The sequence below is a fragment of the Salvelinus alpinus genome, chromosome 29, assembly GCF_045679555.1.
Source record: "Salvelinus alpinus chromosome 29, SLU_Salpinus.1, whole genome shotgun sequence".
Classification (NCBI taxonomy): Eukaryota; Metazoa; Chordata; class Actinopteri; order Salmoniformes; family Salmonidae; genus Salvelinus; species Salvelinus alpinus.
The window spans coordinates 20,192,769-20,215,093 of NC_092114.1; the positions used below are offsets into that span (position 1 = coordinate 20,192,769).

The 22,325-nt window shown below is 43.9% G+C and overlaps 1 protein-coding gene across 1 annotated transcript in view; it reads right to left on the minus strand.

Annotated features, from left to right (window-relative positions):
* The window catches only part of LOC139559256 (potassium voltage-gated channel subfamily KQT member 4-like), a 143,828-nt gene that overhangs the window by 31,846 nt on the left and 89,657 nt on the right, over positions 1-22,325 (minus strand). Inside the window, exon 2 of the mRNA XM_071375075.1 lies at positions 2,025-2,115. Within this exon, the coding sequence (XP_071231176.1) occupies positions 2,025-2,115 (91 nt within the window). The remainder of the gene's footprint in view (positions 1-2,024; positions 2,116-22,325) is intronic.

The window sequence follows — 22,325 nt, forward strand, 5'->3', positions numbered from 1 at the left end:
TCATTGTCCTTAAGCCATTTTGCCACAACTTTGGAAGTATGCTTGGGGTCATTGTCCATTTGGAAGACACATTTGCAACCAAGCTTTAACTTCCTGACTGATGTCTTGAGATGTTGCTTCAATATATCCACATAATTTTCCTATCTCATGATCCCATCTAATTTGTGAAGTGCACCAGTCCCTCCTGCAGCAAAGCACCCCCACAACATGATGCTGCCCCCCCCCCCCCCGTGCTTCACGGTTGGGATGGTGTTCTTCGGCTTGCAAGCATCCCCCGTTTTCCTCCAAGCATACTTCCAAAGTTGTGCCAAAATGGCTTAAGGACAACAAAGTCAAGGTATTTCACAAAAATTTGGGGGCAGAACTGATAAAGTGTGTGCAAGCAAGGAGGCCTACAAACTTGCCTCAGTTAAACCAGCTCTGTCAGGAAGAATGAGGCAGTTAAGTTAAACAATTTAAAGGCAATGCTACCAAATACTGAGTGCATGTAAACTTCTGTCCCACTGGGAATGTGATGAAAGAAATAAAAGCTGAAATAACTAATTCTCTCAACTATTATTCTGACATTTCACATTCTTAAAATAAAGTGGTGATCATAACTGACCTAAAACATGGAATTTTTACTAGGATTAAATGTCAGGAAGCATGAAAAACTGAGTTTAAATGTATTTGGCTAAGGTGTATGTAAACTTCCAACTTCAAATGTATATAGTAATTAATTCATGTTTTCTATCTCTGTTCCATTTCCCATATTTAATTTGCATTAGCGGGTAAATTGGCTCAATCTTCCATTACAGTAATGTTCACGTAAGCAAAGCTCAATAATGGCTAAAAGATTGATTCAAAGAGTGAATGTCATTATGTAGAATCATAAAATACAAGTTTGACCATTAATTAACAGTTAGAGGGGAGGGCAAACAGGAGAGAGAAACAGAGCAAGAAAGATTGGGAGAAAGAGATAAAAAGAGAAAGGGAGAGAGGGGGGACGAGGGAGAGAGAGAGTAAAAGGAGAGGCAGAGTGTAAAAGAAGAAAAAAAGTGAGAGGAAGGGAGGGAAATTAAACAGGTGGAAGAGGCAGAGAGTAAAAACAGAAAGCCATCCTCCTAAAGATGAAAGAGGAAGTAGTGATTATGGCTGTTTGGATTACTGGTTCATGTCTGGGATTTCCTGTATACTCAACAACACCTGAGTCCTCCCGCCTGCTTACACCACCGTTTCTTACACTGCCATTCCTTCGCGGAACACACACACACTCAGCGGCAGGTGTGACAGGACGCAGAATCAGACACTCTGTAGGTCTTCCCCGGTATGATGTTATAAACACACTCAGACAAATGCAGTACACACACGGTCCAGGAATTGGCAGACCTGGATTCGAATACTATTCGGAATCATTTCAAATACTTTAGCTAAGCTTAATTGAGCTTGCCTGGCACAATGGAGCCAATAGAACAGTCCCAAAAGTACAAACCCCACCCATATGGCACTCCAGGCAGGCTAGAGTAAACATTCAAATTATTTGAAAGATTTCAAATAGTATTTGAACCGAGGTGTGAGAAATGATGTTACAGTATATGGTTTATATAGCTGCCCCTAAACCATCCTACCACTTAGGAGCAATGCCTGGGCAATTCTGGGCTAGTCAGATAAATGGAGAGGAAGATTCAGTGTGATAACCAGTGTTTACACTAACAGTATATCAACTTAGCTACTGTAGGTTCCAGTCTGCCTCCGCTTTCTCGAACCTGTTGTTGTCTTGCCAAACAAGGCAATGATATAGTGATGTTGAAAGCAAAACCAGACAGGTACTCAGGCTAACACATTACTGATTTAAACTCGTGTTAAGGTGGGTTGGCACTTGGCAGGGGCAATTTGTACTGTTAGTGTAAAAAATAAAATATATATATATATTTTTTTTTTTTAAATGATCCCAAATCAGCCCTCCTACACTGAGACACTTGGTACACCTGGCCCCTGGAGCTGGGTGTATGGTGGAGGATAGGAGACGGGGGCTGACGGCTTACCAGGATGAAGAGGCCTTCGTTGGCTATCTTTTGATGGTCTGGTATGGTGGAGAACACAGACAGAACCAGACAGCTGAACACCAGCAGGAAACTGTAACACACACACAGACAGAACCAGACAGCTGAACACCAGCAGGAACTGTAACACACACACAGACCGGTCAACATACACTCTAAACATAGCCAAATGCTTAGACAGACACAAAAATAGATATTAGGCAGACAAGTGTTTATATGGTGAGAGAGGGAGAAACAGACCATGGCTATTAGATAGAAATGGTTTTCTTTTTCATTGTAGTTCATTGTCCTCTAGTATAGATTATTAACGTGAGTGTGCGGAACAATGGACACTGGTTACTTCTGTGGGACAATGTCACACATTCATCCAGCCTTGCATTGTGTCCACAGTAGATGTATTTGATAATTACAGTTATGGTGTTGTACTCTGCACAGAATTTCTGGCATGCTGAGTGGACACACATTCTCACAACACCATTATCCCAGAAACCCTAAACCCACTCCAATTTGCATACCACCCCAACAGATCCACTGATGATATAATCTCTACTGCACTCCACACTGCCCTTTCCCACCTGGACAAAAGGAATACCTATGTGAGAATGCTATTCATTGACTACAGCTCAGCGTTCAACACCCTAGTGCCCTCAAAGCTCATCACTAAGCTAAGGATCCTGGGACTAAACACCTCCCTCTGCAACTGGATCCTTGACTTCCTGACGGGCCGCCCCCAGGTGGTAAGGGTAGGTAACAACACATCCGCCACTCTGATCCTCAACACAGGGGCCCCTCAGGGGTGTGTGCTCAGTCCCCTCCTGTACTCCCTGTTCACTCATGACTGCATGGCCAGGTATGACACCAACACCATTATTAAGTTTACCGATGACAACAGTGGTAGGCCTGATCATTGACAACGATGAGACAGCCTATAGGGAGGAGGTCAGAGACCTGGCTGTGTGGTGCAAGGACAACAACCTCTCCTTCAACGTGATCAAGACAAATTAGATGATTGTGGATAACAGGAAAAAGAGGACCTAGCACGCCCCCAGTCTCATCGACGGGGCTGCAGTGGAGCAGGTTGAGAGCTTCAAGTTCCTTGGTGTCCACATCACCAATAAACTAACATGGTCCAAGCACACCAAGACAGTTGTGAAGAGGGCACGACAAAGCCTATTCCCCCACAGGGGACTGAAAAGATTTGGCATGGGTCCTCAGATCCTCAAAAGGTTCTACAGCTGCACCATCGAGAGCATCCTGACTGGTTGCATCACTGCCTGGTATGGCAACTGCTCGGCCTCCAACCGCAAGGCACTACAGAGGGTAGTGCGAATGGCCCAGTACATCACCGTGGCCAAGCTTCCTGCCATCCAGGACCTCTACACCAGGCAGGGTCAGAGGAAGGCCCTAAAAATTGTCAAAGACTCCAGCCACCCTAGTCATAGACTGTTCTCTCTGCTACCTCTCATGGCAAGAGGTACTGGAGCGCCAAGTCTAGGTCCAAGAGGCTTCTAAACAGCTTCTACCCCCAAGCCATAAGACTCCTGAACAGCTAATCAAATAGCTACCCAGACAATTACACCGCTGCTACTCTCTGTTGTTATCATCTATGCATAGTCACTTTAATAACTCTACCTACATGTACATACTACCTCAACTAACCGGTGCCCCCGCACACTGACTCTGTACCAGTACCCCCCTGTATATAGTCCCACTGTTATTTTACTGCTGCTCTTCAATTACTTGTTACTTTCATTTCTTATCCGTTTTTTTTTAAAACTGCATTGTTAGTTAGGGGCTCGTAAGTAAGCATTTCACTGTAAGGTTGTATTCGGTGCATGTGACTAATACAATTTGATTACAATACCAGTACTTTTGGAACGCACAAGGTTCTTTGACAGTTGGAGCAGTGCCGTTGCCCCGACTCCATTCCAGGTGATTCCAGTGGAGTTTTTTTTCCCTCTCTCATGTGAATATTCTGGGAGCACAGTAGGATTAGCCAGGTGGCAGCTGCTGAGGTAGAGGCCAGGTCTCACAGTATGAGAACACTTCTCACAACCCCAAACAGTCTCCTGCTCCCAATCACACACATTCTCCATCACACTCCCCCCTCCTCTCCCTCTTTCTTTCACGCACATTCTCTCTAATCTCTGGTGAGAGCTAACGAAGGCCATGACCGCTAAAACCCTCTATTATGACAACAACAATCTAACCTAAGATACACTACTGTATGAATGGAGCAATCACACTGAGTGGATATAGATGGGTCATCACTGAAGGAATGACAATCACACAGGTTAGTGTTTAACGGAATGTGTGGCAACAAAGCCATAATTGTGATTATGTTTAGTCTGTTGGACAACAAGGGTGATGGTAACACTGTAATGAATGACAAAGTGATAATGTTGTTCAGCTCTGGTGAGTAAGATGTCCACTGTATTCACATATGTGGCAAATAACCTTGAAACTTGACTTTTTTTAACAATAAAGAGAAAGAGTAATAAGACACAGAGTGGACAGAGAACTCCCTGTCCTTATCCACTATCTCCATCTCTCTAACACACACACACTACAAGAGTCTACTACAGTCGATCCATCCAGTCATTGCCTTCTCTTTACAGTAAACAGGGGAGAAAGGACACAGAGGGAGATAGGGGAGAACCATTTCCTTCCAGACTCTCACACACACACACACAACCACAGATGATCATTGTAAATGAAGGAAGGAAGAGGATGACTGACTGGTGTGGGTGACCAGGGATGGAATCCCAGAGGATCTGACAACAACACAATGTCAGAGTCAGACACACTGTAGTAGCTACAACAGGACTGACCCCACCCTTTAGGGCAAGAGGAAGAAAGGAACTCAAGACACATATGCCGTAGAGATCTGACAGATCCTCCGGACAGTTCAGACGGTCAGTTGGGAGGAATATGTCAACCAGGGAGAGAATACACCAGGAGACGTATGTATCATGCATCTCAGAGGAGTGCTGATCTAGGATGTGCAACTTCCCCCGTCCTTGTAATCTAACTCATTGTGATCTAAAAGGCTAAACTGATCTTAGGTTATATTGTTTTAATAGAGGATTGTCAACGTCCACCCCTGGGTTAAACCTTTTTAATAGAGGACTGTCCACGTCCACCTCCAGTTTAAACATTTTCAATAGAGGACCGTCCACGTCCACCCCCGGGTAATATTGTTTTAGAGGATTGTCCACGTCCACCCCCGGGTTATATTGTTTTAATAGAGGATTGTCCACGTCAACCTCCGGGTCAAACATTTTCAATAGAGGACTGTCCACGTCCACCCCCGGGTCATATTGTTTTAGAGGATTGTCTACCTCCACCTCTGGGTTATATTGTTTTAATAGTTCAACCCCAGGTTGAACTAAGCAAGGATAGGAAAAGAGACAAAAGTCTATAGATTTAAAGAATTCCAGTCAGTCCCTAAAATCTAGAACCACTTGAAATAAAGATTGAATCTCAGAACAATAAACTGACTCACCATAAACCCCAGCACACTAACACACAGTGAAGGAGTGACCTCTTAGTCTGAGGAGTGACTTTCCATACTATAAGTTTTTTGTGACAACACAGTAGTGTTTTTATGTGTTTTATGTGTCTTTGTCTGGAAAACAACTATAATGCAGCAAAAACAGAGTTTGACAGTGTAACCAGAGGCATGGGCAGAGCTTAATGTCTGAGCATGAATGAATAAACAAACGCCCTCAAATTACTATATTTGTGTGTGTGTGTGTGCCTCGCCTGATCAAACACTTCTGTGAATAGATGAATAGGACGTAATTCAAAAGATAACTTCTTGTGGATATGATCCGGTGGGTGCAAAGCCTTATACCACATGTTATTCTAGCGCGTCAAACAACAAGCCACCACTGTGCCGGCCTGCCCCATTTCGCGCAGCGGCAGCCACTACTGTGCCGCTTGGGCATAAAACGCATCCAATAAAACATTACTACCTCATATTATTCTCTGGCCACCGCTTCCTTCAATTGTCATTAATTAACCCACAAATCAAAATGGAAAGCATACATTTGCTTCATCTTTAGGACCTCCTAAAAAAAGGTAGAAAAGGGACTTAAAAAGGGAGGAACTAGCTGAACTTGCAGTGTGAAAAACACTTAAGTTCTCCGCTGCAATTTTTTTTGCTATGGTGTGCCATAATGAATACGACACCAGTCTGCAGGGGTCATATTATAATAGTTAAATTACACAGGTCTGAGAACTGTACACCAGGGCCCGCTTTCCCAAAAGTATCTTAAGACTAAGTTAATCTTTAGAACCCTCTTAAGAGCCTTTTGAAAGATGCACTACGCAGAAATCGCGCCATCATTTCCTGATTGCTAATATTCTAATAGTTCGCCTAATTTCAGTTTGTGACAAAACAAGCGAGTATAGTGTATATAATCATTGTACCATCTAAACCACAGTGAAATATATTCTCCATAACCAAAAATATTGTATTTTCTGCTGTTTGAAGCTTGTGTACAAAACCTAAAATATTTAAAATATAACTTAAGGGGAAGCATAGAAATCGCGCACAGAGAACAGATCTATTGCTTCCTAGACTTGCTTTCAATAGAACGATCGATATAACACACATTTCTATGTGAATTTTGTCAGGTTGCCCAACAAAGTTACATATTGCAGCTATACATTTCCAAACCATTTCCCAAAACAGTCTTTATTAACGTTGCATTTGAAATCACCTCAGACCACTAGTAGAACAGCTAAGTGCGTAGTTAGACTACCGTTTGCCCTCCAGCATCACTTTACTCGCAGAAAAACCCAGCTAAACATACAATGAAGATGCTCATCGGTCTCCCTGTGACCGCAGAAATCATCACAGTTTCATATAAATAGCCTAAGTTTACAATGTTATAACAATCTAGCTATTATATCATTTGGTTAATATTGACATCACATGAATGTATGTGTAATCGATAGACCTACCTAGTATTAAGCCATTATGCTCCATTTGCGGCGCTTCAATATTCGTATATATTAGGCCTATATTTAAAAGCTCACGTATTTCCCTGTAGCCTAACCAATAACCGTGAGGTCAACATATATTAGGTCTATGGCAATGTCGCTTAACTTCATGATGAATTACTTTAAATTGTAGAATATCTGTAGGCTTACTTGAAGTGCAATTCCTGCCTGCCATTAAGCTACAATGACTTGTAGAACATTAACAAAAACCTTTGTCAACATATCCTATTTTTAGGTCACGTTTATGTTCTATAGCGGACGAGGGAACAAGCGACTGACGTTTATGTTCTATAGCGGACGATGGAACAAGCGACTGACGTTTATGTTCTATAGCGGACGAGGGAACAAGCGACTGACGTTTATGTTCTATAGCGGACGAGGGAACAAGCGACTGACGTTTATGTTCTATAGCGGACGAGGGAACAAGCGACTGACGTTTATGTTCTATAGCGGACGATGGAACAAGCGACTGACTTGGGCTTTATTCATTCATGCTCACAGTTTACACAAACTGAAAACAAATATCAAACATAACATACAAAATAGCAGGAGAAAACACAAATAATACATAACACATGGCAAACATAATACATAATAGGCTACAGAAAATGTATTCTCTTTAAGGGAGCACTGTATTGTGTACAGTATATTCTTGAATTATTTTCAGCACGGGACAGCGCCTGTAACACAGTTGAGTTTCCCTTTGTAACGAGAGCACTGCGCGGTGTTTCGGGAAACGGGTGTGACATCTTTTAGGACATTATGGACATTATTTTTAAGATGCATCCTTAAAAACACGCTTTAGCCTGAGTTACATCGCTATCAGGAAACCTGGCCCAGGTCTGAAAGACAACACCCCCTTTGTGCATCAGCAATTAACTGGAAACATTGGGGCAAAAAATCCACCAAAATCTGCTTAGTTGTTCGTTGCCTCAAAATCCTGGAGGTCAGAAAAATGATAACGGTAAAAACGTATGATATATAGACCATGCATTGTCCATGTGCGGGAGGTCGCATTTCAACATTTCAGCTGAGGGAACAGTTTTAGCCACAACACCCCCCCACCCTTCTCCAGCTCCCTTCAGAGAAATGTCAATTAAGGAGGCGCATCAGTAGAAAATCCACCAAATCAGCACAGTCTCTTTTGTCTCTGAGGAGGTCAAATGGAGTATAATCTGCTGTATGGCTCCCCCCGAGTGGTTTTTGGTTTCCATATAAACAAACTGATATCAGACTAAACTATGTCAATAACACTGTCTCACAAGGTAATGAGAGTCACAATTAAAATTGAGAGAAATGCTACTGTATTGATGACTATATGAGAAGAAACATGGTTAAAAACGTACCAGTAAGCACTTAATGTCATTTTTTGCATAGGCCCTTATGGATTGATGCAGGGAAATGGAAAATGACAAAAGCCTTATCAGTTTTCCTCAAAAACAGGCCAGATGAATGAAAAATGATTACTTTTTATTACTGTATTATCAGACTGGCCATGACAGGTAAAAGCATTTGGTCAGAAGCAATACCACCTTCTGGCCTTCTGGATACTCTCTCTGTACCTCTATGGGAAGATCTCAATTGCATACTCCTTACATCCGCTCTCCTCATAAAAACCCATTGGATAAGAAAGCCAGAGGTCCCTCCCTTCTGACCTACTCCAATGGGTATTGAGAAGGAGACGAGGAGAGCAGATGTAAGGAGTATACAATTGAAATCTCTCCCTCTGTGTGTGTCTCTCTCTCTGTGTGTGTGTGTGTGTGTGTGTGTGTGTGTGTGTGTGTGTGTCTGTCTGTGTGTCTCTCTCTCTCTCTCTCTCATCCCAGCTGTTGTACTTTCTGAACGGACACAATTTGGGCCTGCTCTGGGGGTCCCTGCCTTCTCCCTTCCACCCGTAAACACCTACTGTAGGACTGGTCATTGGATCGGTCACCCTGTATGGCCTGCTGTGACCCTCTGCCAATGAACCTGGGGGTGAGGTGACATCCTGAACCGCAGGATTTTTTTCCCATCTGACACCCCACTACAAAAGCAAACCCAGCCAACCGATGTAGCCAGTCCAGGAGAGGGGATATTTGTAGCCTGAGTGAGAACGGGACACAAACCAAACCATCCTAAATGGGATGACAAGCCACAAATACACTATGGGATAAATGTCTGGTAGAATATACATTAGCAAGTGGCTTGCATATACACTGCTCAAAAAAATAAAGGGAACACTTAAACAACACAATGTAACTCCAAGTCAATCACACTTCTGTGAAATCAAACTGTCCACTTAGGAAGCAACACTGATTGACAACACATTTCACATGCTGTTGTGCAAATGGAATAGACAACAGGTGGAAATTATAGGCAATTAGCAAGACACCCCCAATAAAGGAGTGGTTCTGCAGGTAGTGACCACAGGCCACTTCTCAGTTCCTATGCTTCCTGGCTGATGTTTTGGTCACTTTTGAATTATGGCGGTGCTTTCACTCTAGTGGTAGCATGAGACGGAGTCTACAACCCACACAAGTGGCTCAGGTAGTGCAGCTCATCCAGGATGGCACATCAATGCGAGCTGTGGCAAGAAGGTTTGCTGTGTCTGTCAGCGTAGTGTCCAGAGCATGGAGGCGCTACCAGGAGACAGGCCAGTACATCAGGAGACGTGGAGGAGGCCGTAGGAGGGCAACAACCCAGTAGCAGGACCGCTACCTCCGCCTTTGTGCAAGGAGGAGCAGGAGGAGCACTGCCAGAGCCCTGCAAAATGACCTCCAGCAGGCCACAAATGTGCATGTGTCTGCTCAAACGGTCAGAAACAGACTCCATGAGGGTGGTATGAGGGCCCGACGTCCACAGGTGGGGGTTGTGCTTACAGCCCAACACCGTGCAGGACGTTTGGCATTTGCCAGAGAACACCAAGATTGGCAAATTCCCCACTGGCGCCCTGTGCTCTTCACAGATGAAAGCAGGTTCACACTGAGCACATGTGACAGACGTGACAGAGTCTGGAGACGCTGTGGAGAATGTTCTGCTGCCTGCAACATCCTCCAGCATGACCGGTTTGGCGGTGGGTCAGTCATGGTGTGGGGTGGCATTTCTTTGGGGGGCCGCACAGCCCTCCATGTGCTCGCCAGAGGTAGCCTGACTGCCATTAGGTACCGAGATGAGATCCTCAGACCCCTTGTGAGACCATATACTGGTGCGGTTGGCCCTGGGTTCCTCCTAATGCAAGACAATGCTAGACCTCATGTGGCTGGAGTGTCAGCAGTTCCTGCAAGAGGAAGGCATTGATGCTATGGACTGGCCCGCCCGTTCCCCAGACCTGAATCCAATTGAGCACATCTGGGACATCATGTCTCGCTCCATCCACCAACGCCACGTTGCACCACAGACTGTCCAGGAGTTGGCGGATGCTTTAGTCCAGGTCTGGGAGGAGATCCCTCAGGAGACCATCCGCCACCACATCAGGAGCATGCCCAGGCGTTGTAGGGAGGTCATACAGGCACGTGGAGGCCACACACACTACTGAGCCTCATTTTGACTTGTTTTAAGGACATTACATCAAAGTTGGATCAGCCTGTAGTGTGGATTTCCACTTTAATTTTGAGTGTGACTCCAAATCCAGACCTCCATGGGTTGATAAATTTGATTTCCATTGATAATTTTTGTGTGATTTTGTTGACAGCACATTCAACTATGTAAAGAAAAAAGTATTTAATAAGAATATTTCATTCATTCAGATCTAGGATGTGTTATTTTAGTGTTCCCTTTATTTTTTTGAGCAGTGTATATACAGACACAGTATTCATATCTATTCACCACATTAACAAAACAATGGGAATCTTGCCTTTCAGCTACACCTCAACTCTAGGTTGGTTTGACCACTGTTTCTTACTACAGACTGAGAAAAAAAACAGGAGACTTCTCCAGCAGCATTTGGCTCTCTGCAAGGAAACATGTCTTCAAATCCAACAGTGTTGTGTCTTGTGTATATTTGAAGTTTCTTTGAAATTCAAGCTAGTTGTAAACAGACAGTACCTCTCTGTCCAGCTACACAAAAACACAGCCTGATCCAAATAAACAGCCAGAAAACACAGCCTGGTCCAAATAAACAGCCAGAATAGGCCTCTTTCATTTTGAGCAACAGTAGGAAACATAGGAGTCTACGTCCCAAATGGCACCTTAATCCCTTTATAGTGCACTACTGTTGACCGGGTCCCATAAGGCTCTGATCAAAAGTAGTGCACTATATAGGGAATGGACTGCCATTTTTGGTGAAGCATTCTGAGCTACATTACTTTTCATGGAAGTAGGCTTTTAATAGAAGTTAGGATGGGCATTTTGTTTGTAAGTGCCTTGACCTACTATAAATGTTTTCTTGAAAATGCATACTGCAAGTGCAATAAAAAAATGGACTTTACTTGAATCCTGAGGCCTTTATAGTATAGGAATGAAAAAAAAAAACAGGCACAATGGATTTTTTTAACCATCTGTCACCATGCCATCAGTGTTTATTTATTTATTCATTCAATTAAAACAACCGCTTGCCCCCACCCAACCTCAGACGCCGGCATGGCAAAGCCCCAAAGAGATTTTCCAAGGGAGGGAAAGCCCAGCCCGATGCCCGGTCAGGCATGGTTGCGAGCGCACCCATAACCACCAGGACCAGCACACATACCGCTCACAACGTGGAACCAAAATCAAAAACATAACTAAATGCAAAACATACAATAATCACATCCCCACCGACTGGGTTCAATATCTTTACATGACTGGTTTTTGATATTCTAGAGAATACAGACCATGTCCAATGTATATTTGGAGTTTTGTGGATATGCACCAAATCCTGACATTCTGAATTCATGTGTCTTTTAGACATACACTACCGTTCAAAAAAGTCTGGGGTCATTTAGAAATGTACTTGTTTTTTTAAAGAAAAGCAAAAAAATTGTCCATTAAAATAATATCAAATTGATCAGAAATACAGTGTAGGCATTGTTAATGTTGTGAATGACTATTGTAGCTGTAAACGGCTGATTTGTTATGGAATATCTACATAGGTGTACAGAGGCCCATTATCAGCAACCATCACTTCTGTGTTCCAATGACACGTTGTGTTAGCTAATCCAAGTTTATAATTTTAAAAAGGCTAATTGATCATTAGAAAACCCTTTTGCAATTATCTTATCACAGCTGAAAACTGTTGTTCTGATTAAAGAAGCAATAAAACTGGCCGTCTTTAGATTAGTTGAGTATCTGGAGAACCAGCATTTGTGGGTTCGATTACAGGCTCAAAATGGCCAGAAACAAATAACTTTCTTCTAAAACTTGGCAGTCTATTCTTGTTCTGAGAAAAGAAGGCTATTCCATGCGAGAAATTACCAATAAACTGAAGACCTCGTACAATGCTGTGTACAACTCCCTTCACAGAACAGTGCAAACTGTCTCCAACCAGAATATAATGAGTGGGAGGCCCCGGTGCACAACTGCGCAAGAGGACAAGTACATTAGTGTGTCTAGTTTGAGAAACAAATGCCTCACAAGTCCTCAACTGGCAGCTTCATTAAATAGTACCTGTAAAACACCAGTCTCAATGTCAACAGTGAAGAGGCGACTCTGGGATGCTGGCCTTCTAGCCAGAGTTGCAAAGAAAAAGCCATATCTCAGACTGGCCAATGAAAAGAAAAGATTACGTTGGGAAAAAGAACACAGACACTGTACAGAGGAAGATTGGAAAAAAGTGTTATGGACAGACAAATAAGTTTGAGGTGTTCGGATCACAAAGAAGAACATTCGTGAAACGCAGAAAAAATGAAAAGATGCTGGAGGAGTGCTTGACGCCATCTGTCATCCATGGTGGAGGCAATATTTAGGTCTCGGGGTGCTTTGGTGGTGGTAAAGTGTGAGATTTGTACAGGGTAAAAGGGATCTTGAAGAAGGAAGGCTATCACTCCATTTTGCAATGCCATGCCCTGTGGACAGCGCTTAATTGGAGCCAATTTCCTCCTATAACAGGACAATGACCCAAAGCACAGCTCCAAACTATGCAATAACTATTTAGGGCCCTCAACCATCACGGTCACCTAATAATCCCCAGTTTACAATTGGCTCATTCATCCCCCTCCTCTCCCCTGTAACTATTCCCCAGGTCGTTGCTGCAAATGAGAACGTGTTCTCAGTCAACTTACCTGGTAAAATAACGGTAAAATAAAAAAATTAAAAAAAAAGGGAAGAAGCAGTCAGCTGGTATTCTGTCTATAATGGAGTGGCCTGCACAGTCACTGGATGTAAACCCTATTGAGCTGTTCTGGGAGCAGCTTGGCCGTATGGTACATAAGAAGTGCCCATCAAGCCAATCCAACTTGTGTGACGTGCTTCAGAAACCATAGGGTGAAATCTCTTCAGATTACCTCAACAAACTGACAACTAGAATGCCAAAGGTCTGCAAGGCTGTAATTTCTGCAAATTGAAGATTTTGACGAAAGCAAAGTTTGAAGGACACAATTATTATTTCAATTAAAAATAATTATTTATAACCTTGTCAACGTCTTGACTATATTTCCTATTCATTTTGCAACTCATTTCATGTATGTTTCATGGAAAACAAGGACCGTTCTAAGTGACCCCAAACTTTTGAACGGTAGTGTATATGATGTTGGGATTACTCTGAATATCACACATGGACATTTCCTATGGTCGGATATGGACTCATTCAATATCCTGAGATATGGGACATCCTATTTTCTCTCTTCGTGACAAATACTCATCCAGAACGTCGCAGCCCGTCTGGTGTTCAACTTTCCCAAGTTCTCTCACGTCACCCCGCTCCTCCGCTCTCTCCACTGGCTTCCAGTTGAAGCTCGCATCCGCTACAAGACCATGGTGCTTGCCTACGGAGCTGTGAGGGGAACGGCACCTCCGTACCTTCAGGCTCTGATCAGGCCCTACACCCAAACAAGGGCACTGCGTTCATCCACCTCTGGCCTGCTCGCCTCCCTACCTCTGAGGAAGTACAGTTCCCGCTCAGCCCAGTCAAAACTGTTCGCTGCTCTGGCACCCCAATGGTGGAACAAACTCCCTCACGACGCCAGGTCAGCGGAGTCAATCACCACCTTCCGGAGACACCTGAAACCCCACCTCTTTAAGGAATACCTAGGATAGGATAAAGTAATCCTTCTAACCCCCCCCCCCCCCCTTAAAAGAGTTAGATGCACTATTGTAAAGTGGTTGTTCCACTGGATATCATAAGGTGAATGCACCAATTTGTAAGTCGCTCTGGATAAGAGCGTCTGCTAAATGACTTACAGTGAGGGAAAAAAGTATTTGATCCCCTGCTGATTTTGTACGTTTGCCCACTGACAAAGAAATGATCAGTCTATAATTTTAATGGTAGGTTTATTTGAACAGTGAGAGACAGAATAACAACAAAAATATCCAGAAAAACGCATGTCAAAAATGTTATAAATTGATTTGCATTTTAATGAGGGAAATAAGTATTTGACCCCCTCTCAATCAGAAAGATTTCTGGCTCCCAGGTGTCTTTCATACAGGTAACGAGCTGAGATTAGGAGCACACTCTTAAAGGGAGTGCTCCTAATCTCAGTTTCTTACCTGTATAAAAGACACCTGTCCACAGAAGCAATCAATCAATCAGATTCCAAACTCTCCACCATGGCCAAGACCAAAGAGCTCTCCAAGGATGTCAGGGACAAGATTGTAGATCTACACAAGGCTGGAATGGGCTACAAGACCATTGCCAAGCAGCTTGGTGAGAAGGTGACAACAGTTGGTGCGATTATTCGCAAATGGAAGAAACACAAAACAACTGTCAAACTCCCTTGGCCTAGGGCTCCATGCAAGATCTCACCTCGTGGAGTTGCAATGATCATGAGAATGGTGAGGAATCTGCCCAGAACTAAACAGGAGGATCTTGTCAATGATCTCAAGGCAGCTGGGACCATAGTCACCAAGAAAACAATTGGTAACACACTACGCCGTGAAGGACTGAAATCCTGCAGCGCCCGCAAGGTCCCCCTGCTCAAGAAAGCTCATATACATACCCGTCTGAAGTTTGCCAATGAACATCTGAATGATTCAGAGGACAACTGGGTGAACGTGTTGTGGTCAGACGAGACCAAAGTGGAGTTCTTTGGCATCAACTCAACTTGCCGTGTTTGGAGGAGGAGGAATGCTGCCTATGACCCCAAGAAACCATCCCCACCGTCAAACATGGAGGTGGAAACATTATGCTTTGGGGGTGTTTTTCTGCTAAGGGGACAGGACAACTTCACCGCATCAAAGGGACGATGGACGGGGCCATGTACCGTCAAATCTTGGGTGAAAACCTCCTTCCCTCAGCCAGGGCATTGAAAATGGGTCGTGGATGGGTATTCCAGCATGACAATGACCCAAAACACACGGCCAAGGCAACAAAGGAGTGGCTCAAGAAAAAGCACATTAAGGTCCTGGAGTGGCCTAGCCAGTCTCCAGACCTTAATCCTATAGAAAATCTGTGGAGGGAGCTGAAGGTTCGAGTTGCCAAACGTCAGCCTCGAAATCTTAATGACTTGAAGAAGATCTGCAAAGAGGAGTGGGACAAAATCCCTCCTGAGATGTGTGCAAACCTGGTGGCCAACTACAAGAAACATCTGACCTCTGTGATTGCCAACAAGGGTTTTGCCACCAAGTACTAAGTCATGTTTTGAAGAGGGGTCAAATACTTATTTCCCTCATTAAAATGCAAATCAATTTATAACATTTTTGACATGTGTTTTTCTGGATTTTTTTGTTGATATTCTGTCTCTCACTGTTCAAATAAACATACCATTAAAATTACAGACTGATCATTTCATTGTCAGTGGGCAAACGAACAAAATCAGCAGGGGATCAAATACTTTTTTCCCTCACTGTAAATGTAAATGTAAATGTAAATACCGACTGTATACATCACATATCTGGGTTCTCAGCATATTCAAGCTATATTGATTTCAGATATGTTTCTCTTGGCTGAGGTCCATATCCGGATCTTGATATGCTTTTTGATCTATGCATAGTCACTCCACCCCTACCTACAGTACATGTACAAATGACCTCGACTAACCTGTACCCCCACACAGTGAAATCAAACTGTCCACTTAGGAAGCAACACTGATTGACAACACATTTCACATGCTGTTGTGCAAATGGAATAGACAACAGGTGGAAATTATAGGCAATTAGCAAGACACCCCCAATAAAGGAGTGGTTCTGCAGGTAGTGACCACAGGCCACTTCTCAGTTCCTATGCTTCCTGGCTGATGTTTTGGTCACTTTTGAATTATGGCGGTGCTTTCACTCTAGTGGTAGCATGAGACGGAGTCTACAACCCACACAAGTGGCTCAGGTAGTGCAGCTCATCCAGGATGGCACATCAATGCGAGCTGTGGCAAGAAGGTTTGCTGTGTCTGTCAGCGTAGTGTCCAGAGCATGGAGGCGCTACCAGGAGACAGGCCAGTACATCAGGAGACGTGGAGGAGGCCGTAGGAGGGCAACAACCCAGTAGCAGGACCGCTACCTCCGCCTTTGTGCAAGGAGGAGCAGGAGGAGCACTGCCAGAGCCCTGCAAAATGACCTCCAGCAGGCCACAAATGTGCATGTGTCTGCTCAAACGGTCAGAAACAGACTCCATGAGGGTGGTATGAGGGCCCGACGTCCACAGGTGGGGGTTGTGCTTACAGCCCAACACCGTGCAGGACGTTTGGCATTTGCCAGAGAACACCAAGATTGGCAAATTCCCCACTGGCGCCCTGTGCTCTTCACAGATGAAAGCAGGTTCACACTGAGCACATGTGACAGACGTGACAGAGTCTGGAGACGCTGTGGAGAATGTTCTGCTGCCTGCAACATCCTCCAGCATGACCGGTTTGGCGGTGGGTCAGTCATGGTGTGGGGTGGCATTTCTTTGGGGGGCCGCACAGCCCTCCATGTGCTCGCCAGAGGTAGCCTGACTGCCATTAGGTACCGAGATGAGATCCTCAGACCCCTTGTGAGACCATATACTGGTGCGGTTGGCCCTGGGTTCCTCCTAATGCAAGACAATGCTAGACCTCATGTGGCTGGAGTGTCAGCAGTTCCTGCAAGAGGAAGGCATTGATGCTATGGACTGGCCCGCCCGTTCCCCAGACCTGAATCCAATTGAGCACATCTGGGACATCATGTCTCGCTCCATCCACCAACGCCACGTTGCACCACAGACTGTCCAGGAGTTGGCGGATGCTTTAGTCCAGGTCTGGGAGGAGATCCCTCAGGAGACCATCCGCCACCACATCAGGAGCATGCCCAGGCGTTGTAGGGAGGTCATACAGGCACGTGGAGGCCACACACACTACTGAGCCTCATTTTGACTTGTTTTAAGGACATTACATCAAAGTTGGATCAGCCTGTAGTGTGGATTTCCACTTTAATTTTGAGTGTGACTCCAAATCCAGACCTCCATGGGTTGATAAATTTGATTTCCATTGATAATTTTTGTGTGATTTTGTTGACAGCACATTCAACTATGTAAAGAAAAAAGTATTTAATAAGAATATTTCATTCATTCAGATCTAGGATGTGTTATTTTAGTGTTCCCTTTATTTTTTTGAGCAGTGTATATACAGACACAGTATTCATATCTATTCACCACATTAACAAAACAATGGGAATCTTGCCTTTCAGCTACACCTCAACTCTAGGTTGGTTTGACCACTGTTTCTTACTACAGACTGAGAAAAAAAACAGGAGACTTCTCCAGCAGCATTTGGCTCTCTGCAAGGAAACATGTCTTCAAATCCAACAGTGTTGTGTCTTGTGTATATTTGAAGTTTCTTTGAAATTCAAGCTAGTTGTAAACAGACAGTACCTCTCTGTCCAGCTACACAAAAACACAGCCTGATCCAAATAAACAGCCAGAAAACACAGCCTGGTCCAAATAAACAGCCAGAATAGGCCTCTTTCATTTTGAGCAACAGTAGGAAACATAGGAGTCTACGTCCCAAATGGCACCTTAATCCCTTTATAGTGCACTACTGTTGACCGGGTCCCATAAGGCTCTGATCAAAAGTAGTGCACTATATAGGGAATGGACTGCCATTTTTGGTGAAGCATTCTGAGCTACATTACTTTTCATGGAAGTAGGCTTTTAATAGAAGTTAGGATGGGCATTTTGTTTGTAAGTGCCTTGACCTACTATAAATGTTTTCTTGAAAATGCATACTGCAAGTGCAATAAAAAAATGGACTTTACTTGAATCCTGAGGCCTTTATAGTATAGGAATGAAAAAAAAAAACAGGCACAATGGATTTTTTTAACCATCTGTCACCATGCCATCAGTGTTTATTTATTTATTCATTCAATTAAAACAACCGCTTGCCCCCACCCAACCTCAGACGCCGGCATGGCAAAGCCCCAAAGAGATTTTCCAAGGGAGGGAAAGCCCAGCCCGATGCCCGGTCAGGCATGGTTGCGAGCGCACCCATAACCACCAGGACCAGCACACATACCGCTCACAACGTGGAACCAAAATCAAAAACATAACTAAATGCAAAACATACAATAATCACATCCCCACCGACTGGGTTCAATATCTTTACATGACTGGTTTTTGATATTCTAGAGAATACAGACCATGTCCAATGTATATTTGGAGTTTTGTGGATATGCACCAAATCCTGACATTCTGAATTCATGTGTCTTTTAGACATACACTACCGTTCAAAAAAGTCTGGGGTCATTTAGAAATGTACTTGTTTTTTTAAAGAAAAGCAAAAAAATTGTCCATTAAAATAATATCAAATTGATCAGAAATACAGTGTAGGCATTGTTAATGTTGTGAATGACTATTGTAGCTGTAAACGGCTGATTTGTTATGGAATATCTACATAGGTGTACAGAGGCCCATTATCAGCAACCATCACTTCTGTGTTCCAATGACACGTTGTGTTAGCTAATCCAAGTTTATAATTTTAAAAAGGCTAATTGATCATTAGAAAACCCTTTTGCAATTATCTTATCACAGCTGAAAACTGTTGTTCTGATTAAAGAAGCAATAAAACTGGCCGTCTTTAGATTAGTTGAGTATCTGGAGAACCAGCATTTGTGGGTTCGATTACAGGCTCAAAATGGCCAGAAACAAATAACTTTCTTCTAAAACTTGGCAGTCTATTCTTGTTCTGAGAAAAGAAGGCTATTCCATGCGAGAAATTACCAATAAACTGAAGACCTCGTACAATGCTGTGTACAACTCCCTTCACAGAACAGTGCAAACTGTCTCCAACCAGAATATAATGAGTGGGAGGCCCCGGTGCACAACTGCGCAAGAGGACAAGTACATTAGTGTGTCTAGTTTGAGAAACAAATGCCTCACAAGTCCTCAACTGGCAGCTTCATTAAATAGTACCTGTAAAACACCAGTCTCAATGTCAACAGTGAAGAGGCGACTCTGGGATGCTGGCCTTCTAGCCAGAGTTGCAAAGAAAAAGCCATATCTCAGACTGGCCAATGAAAAGAAAAGATTACGTTGGGAAAAAGAACACAGACACTGTACAGAGGAAGATTGGAAAAAAGTGTTATGGACAGACAAATAAGTTTGAGGTGTTCGGATCACAAAGAAGAACATTCGTGAAACGCAGAAAAAATGAAAAGATGCTGGAGGAGTGCTTGACGCCATCTGTCATCCATGGTGGAGGCAATATTTAGGTCTCGGGGTGCTTTGGTGGTGGTAAAGTGTGAGATTTGTACAGGGTAAAAGGGATCTTGAAGAAGGAAGGCTATCACTCCATTTTGCAATGCCATGCCCTGTGGACAGCGCTTAATTGGAGCCAATTTCCTCCTATAACAGGACAATGACCCAAAGCACAGCTCCAAACTATGCAATAACTATTTAGGGCCCTCAACCATCACGGTCACCTAATAATCCCCAGTTTACAATTGGCTCATTCATCCCCCTCCTCTCCCCTGTAACTATTCCCCAGGTCGTTGCTGCAAATGAGAACGTGTTCTCAGTCAACTTACCTGGTAAAATAACGGTAAAATAAAAAAATTAAAAAAAAAGGGAAGAAGCAGTCAGCTGGTATTCTGTCTATAATGGAGTGGCCTGCACAGTCACTGGATGTAAACCCTATTGAGCTGTTCTGGGAGCAGCTTGGCCGTATGGTACATAAGAAGTGCCCATCAAGCCAATCCAACTTGTGTGACGTGCTTCAGAAACCATAGGGTGAAATCTCTTCAGATTACCTCAACAAACTGACAACTAGAATGCCAAAGGTCTGCAAGGCTGTAATTTCTGCAAATTGAAGATTTTGACGAAAGCAAAGTTTGAAGGACACAATTATTATTTCAATTAAAAATAATTATTTATAACCTTGTCAACGTCTTGACTATATTTCCTATTCATTTTGCAACTCATTTCATGTATGTTTCATGGAAAACAAGGACCGTTCTAAGTGACCCCAAACTTTTGAACGGTAGTGTATATGATGTTGGGATTACTCTGAATATCACACATGGACATTTCCTATGGTCGGATATGGACTCATTCAATATCCTGAGATATGGGACATCCTATTTTCTCTCTTCGTGACAAATACTCATCCAGAACGTCGCAGCCCGTCTGGTGTTCAACTTTCCCAAGTTCTCTCACGTCACCCCGCTCCTCCGCTCTCTCCACTGGCTTCCAGTTGAAGCTCGCATCCGCTACAAGACCATGGTGCTTGCCTACGGAGCTGTGAGGGGAACGGCACCTCCGTACCTTCAGGCTCTGATCAGGCCCTACACCCAAACAAGGGCACTGCGTTCATCCACCTCTGGCCTGCTCGCCTCCCTACCTCTGAGGAAGTACAGTTCCCGCTCAGCCCAGTCAAAACTGTTCGCTGCTCTGGCACCCCAATGGTGGAACAAACTCCCTCACGACGCCAGGTCAGCGGAGTCAATCACCACCTTCCGGAGACACCTGAAACCCCACCTCTTTAAGGAATACCTAGGATAGGATAAAGTAATCCTTCTAACCCCCCCCCCCCCCCTTAAAAGAGTTAGATGCACTATTGTAAAGTGGTTGTTCCACTGGATATCATAAGGTGAATGCACCAATTTGTAAGTCGCTCTGGATAAGAGCGTCTGCTAAATGACTTACAGTGAGGGAAAAAAGTATTTGATCCCCTGCTGATTTTGTACGTTTGCCCACTGACAAAGAAATGATCAGTCTATAATTTTAATGGTAGGTTTATTTGAACAGTGAGAGACAGAATAACAACAAAAATATCCAGAAAAACGCATGTCAAAAATGTTATAAATTGATTTGCATTTTAATGAGGGAAATAAGTATTTGACCCCCTCTCAATCAGAAAGATTTCTGGCTCCCAGGTGTCTTTCATACAGGTAACGAGCTGAGATTAGGAGCACACTCTTAAAGGGAGTGCTCCTAATCTCAGTTTCTTACCTGTATAAAAGACACCTGTCCACAGAAGCAATCAATCAATCAGATTCCAAACTCTCCACCATGGCCAAGACCAAAGAGCTCTCCAAGGATGTCAGGGACAAGATTGTAGATCTACACAAGGCTGGAATGGGCTACAAGACCATTGCCAAGCAGCTTGGTGAGAAGGTGACAACAGTTGGTGCGATTATTCGCAAATGGAAGAAACACAAAACAACTGTCAAACTCCCTTGGCCTAGGGCTCCATGCAAGATCTCACCTCGTGGAGTTGCAATGATCATGAGAATGGTGAGGAATCTGCCCAGAACTAAACAGGAGGATCTTGTCAATGATCTCAAGGCAGCTGGGACCATAGTCACCAAGAAAACAATTGGTAACACACTACGCCGTGAAGGACTGAAATCCTGCAGCGCCCGCAAGGTCCCCCTGCTCAAGAAAGCTCATATACATACCCGTCTGAAGTTTGCCAATGAACATCTGAATGATTCAGAGGACAACTGGGTGAACGTGTTGTGGTCAGACGAGACCAAAGTGGAGTTCTTTGGCATCAACTCAACTTGCCGTGTTTGGAGGAGGAGGAATGCTGCCTATGACCCCAAGAAACCATCCCCACCGTCAAACATGGAGGTGGAAACATTATGCTTTGGGGGTGTTTTTCTGCTAAGGGGACAGGACAACTTCACCGCATCAAAGGGACGATGGACGGGGCCATGTACCGTCAAATCTTGGGTGAAAACCTCCTTCCCTCAGCCAGGGCATTGAAAATGGGTCGTGGATGGGTATTCCAGCATGACAATGACCCAAAACACACGGCCAAGGCAACAAAGGAGTGGCTCAAG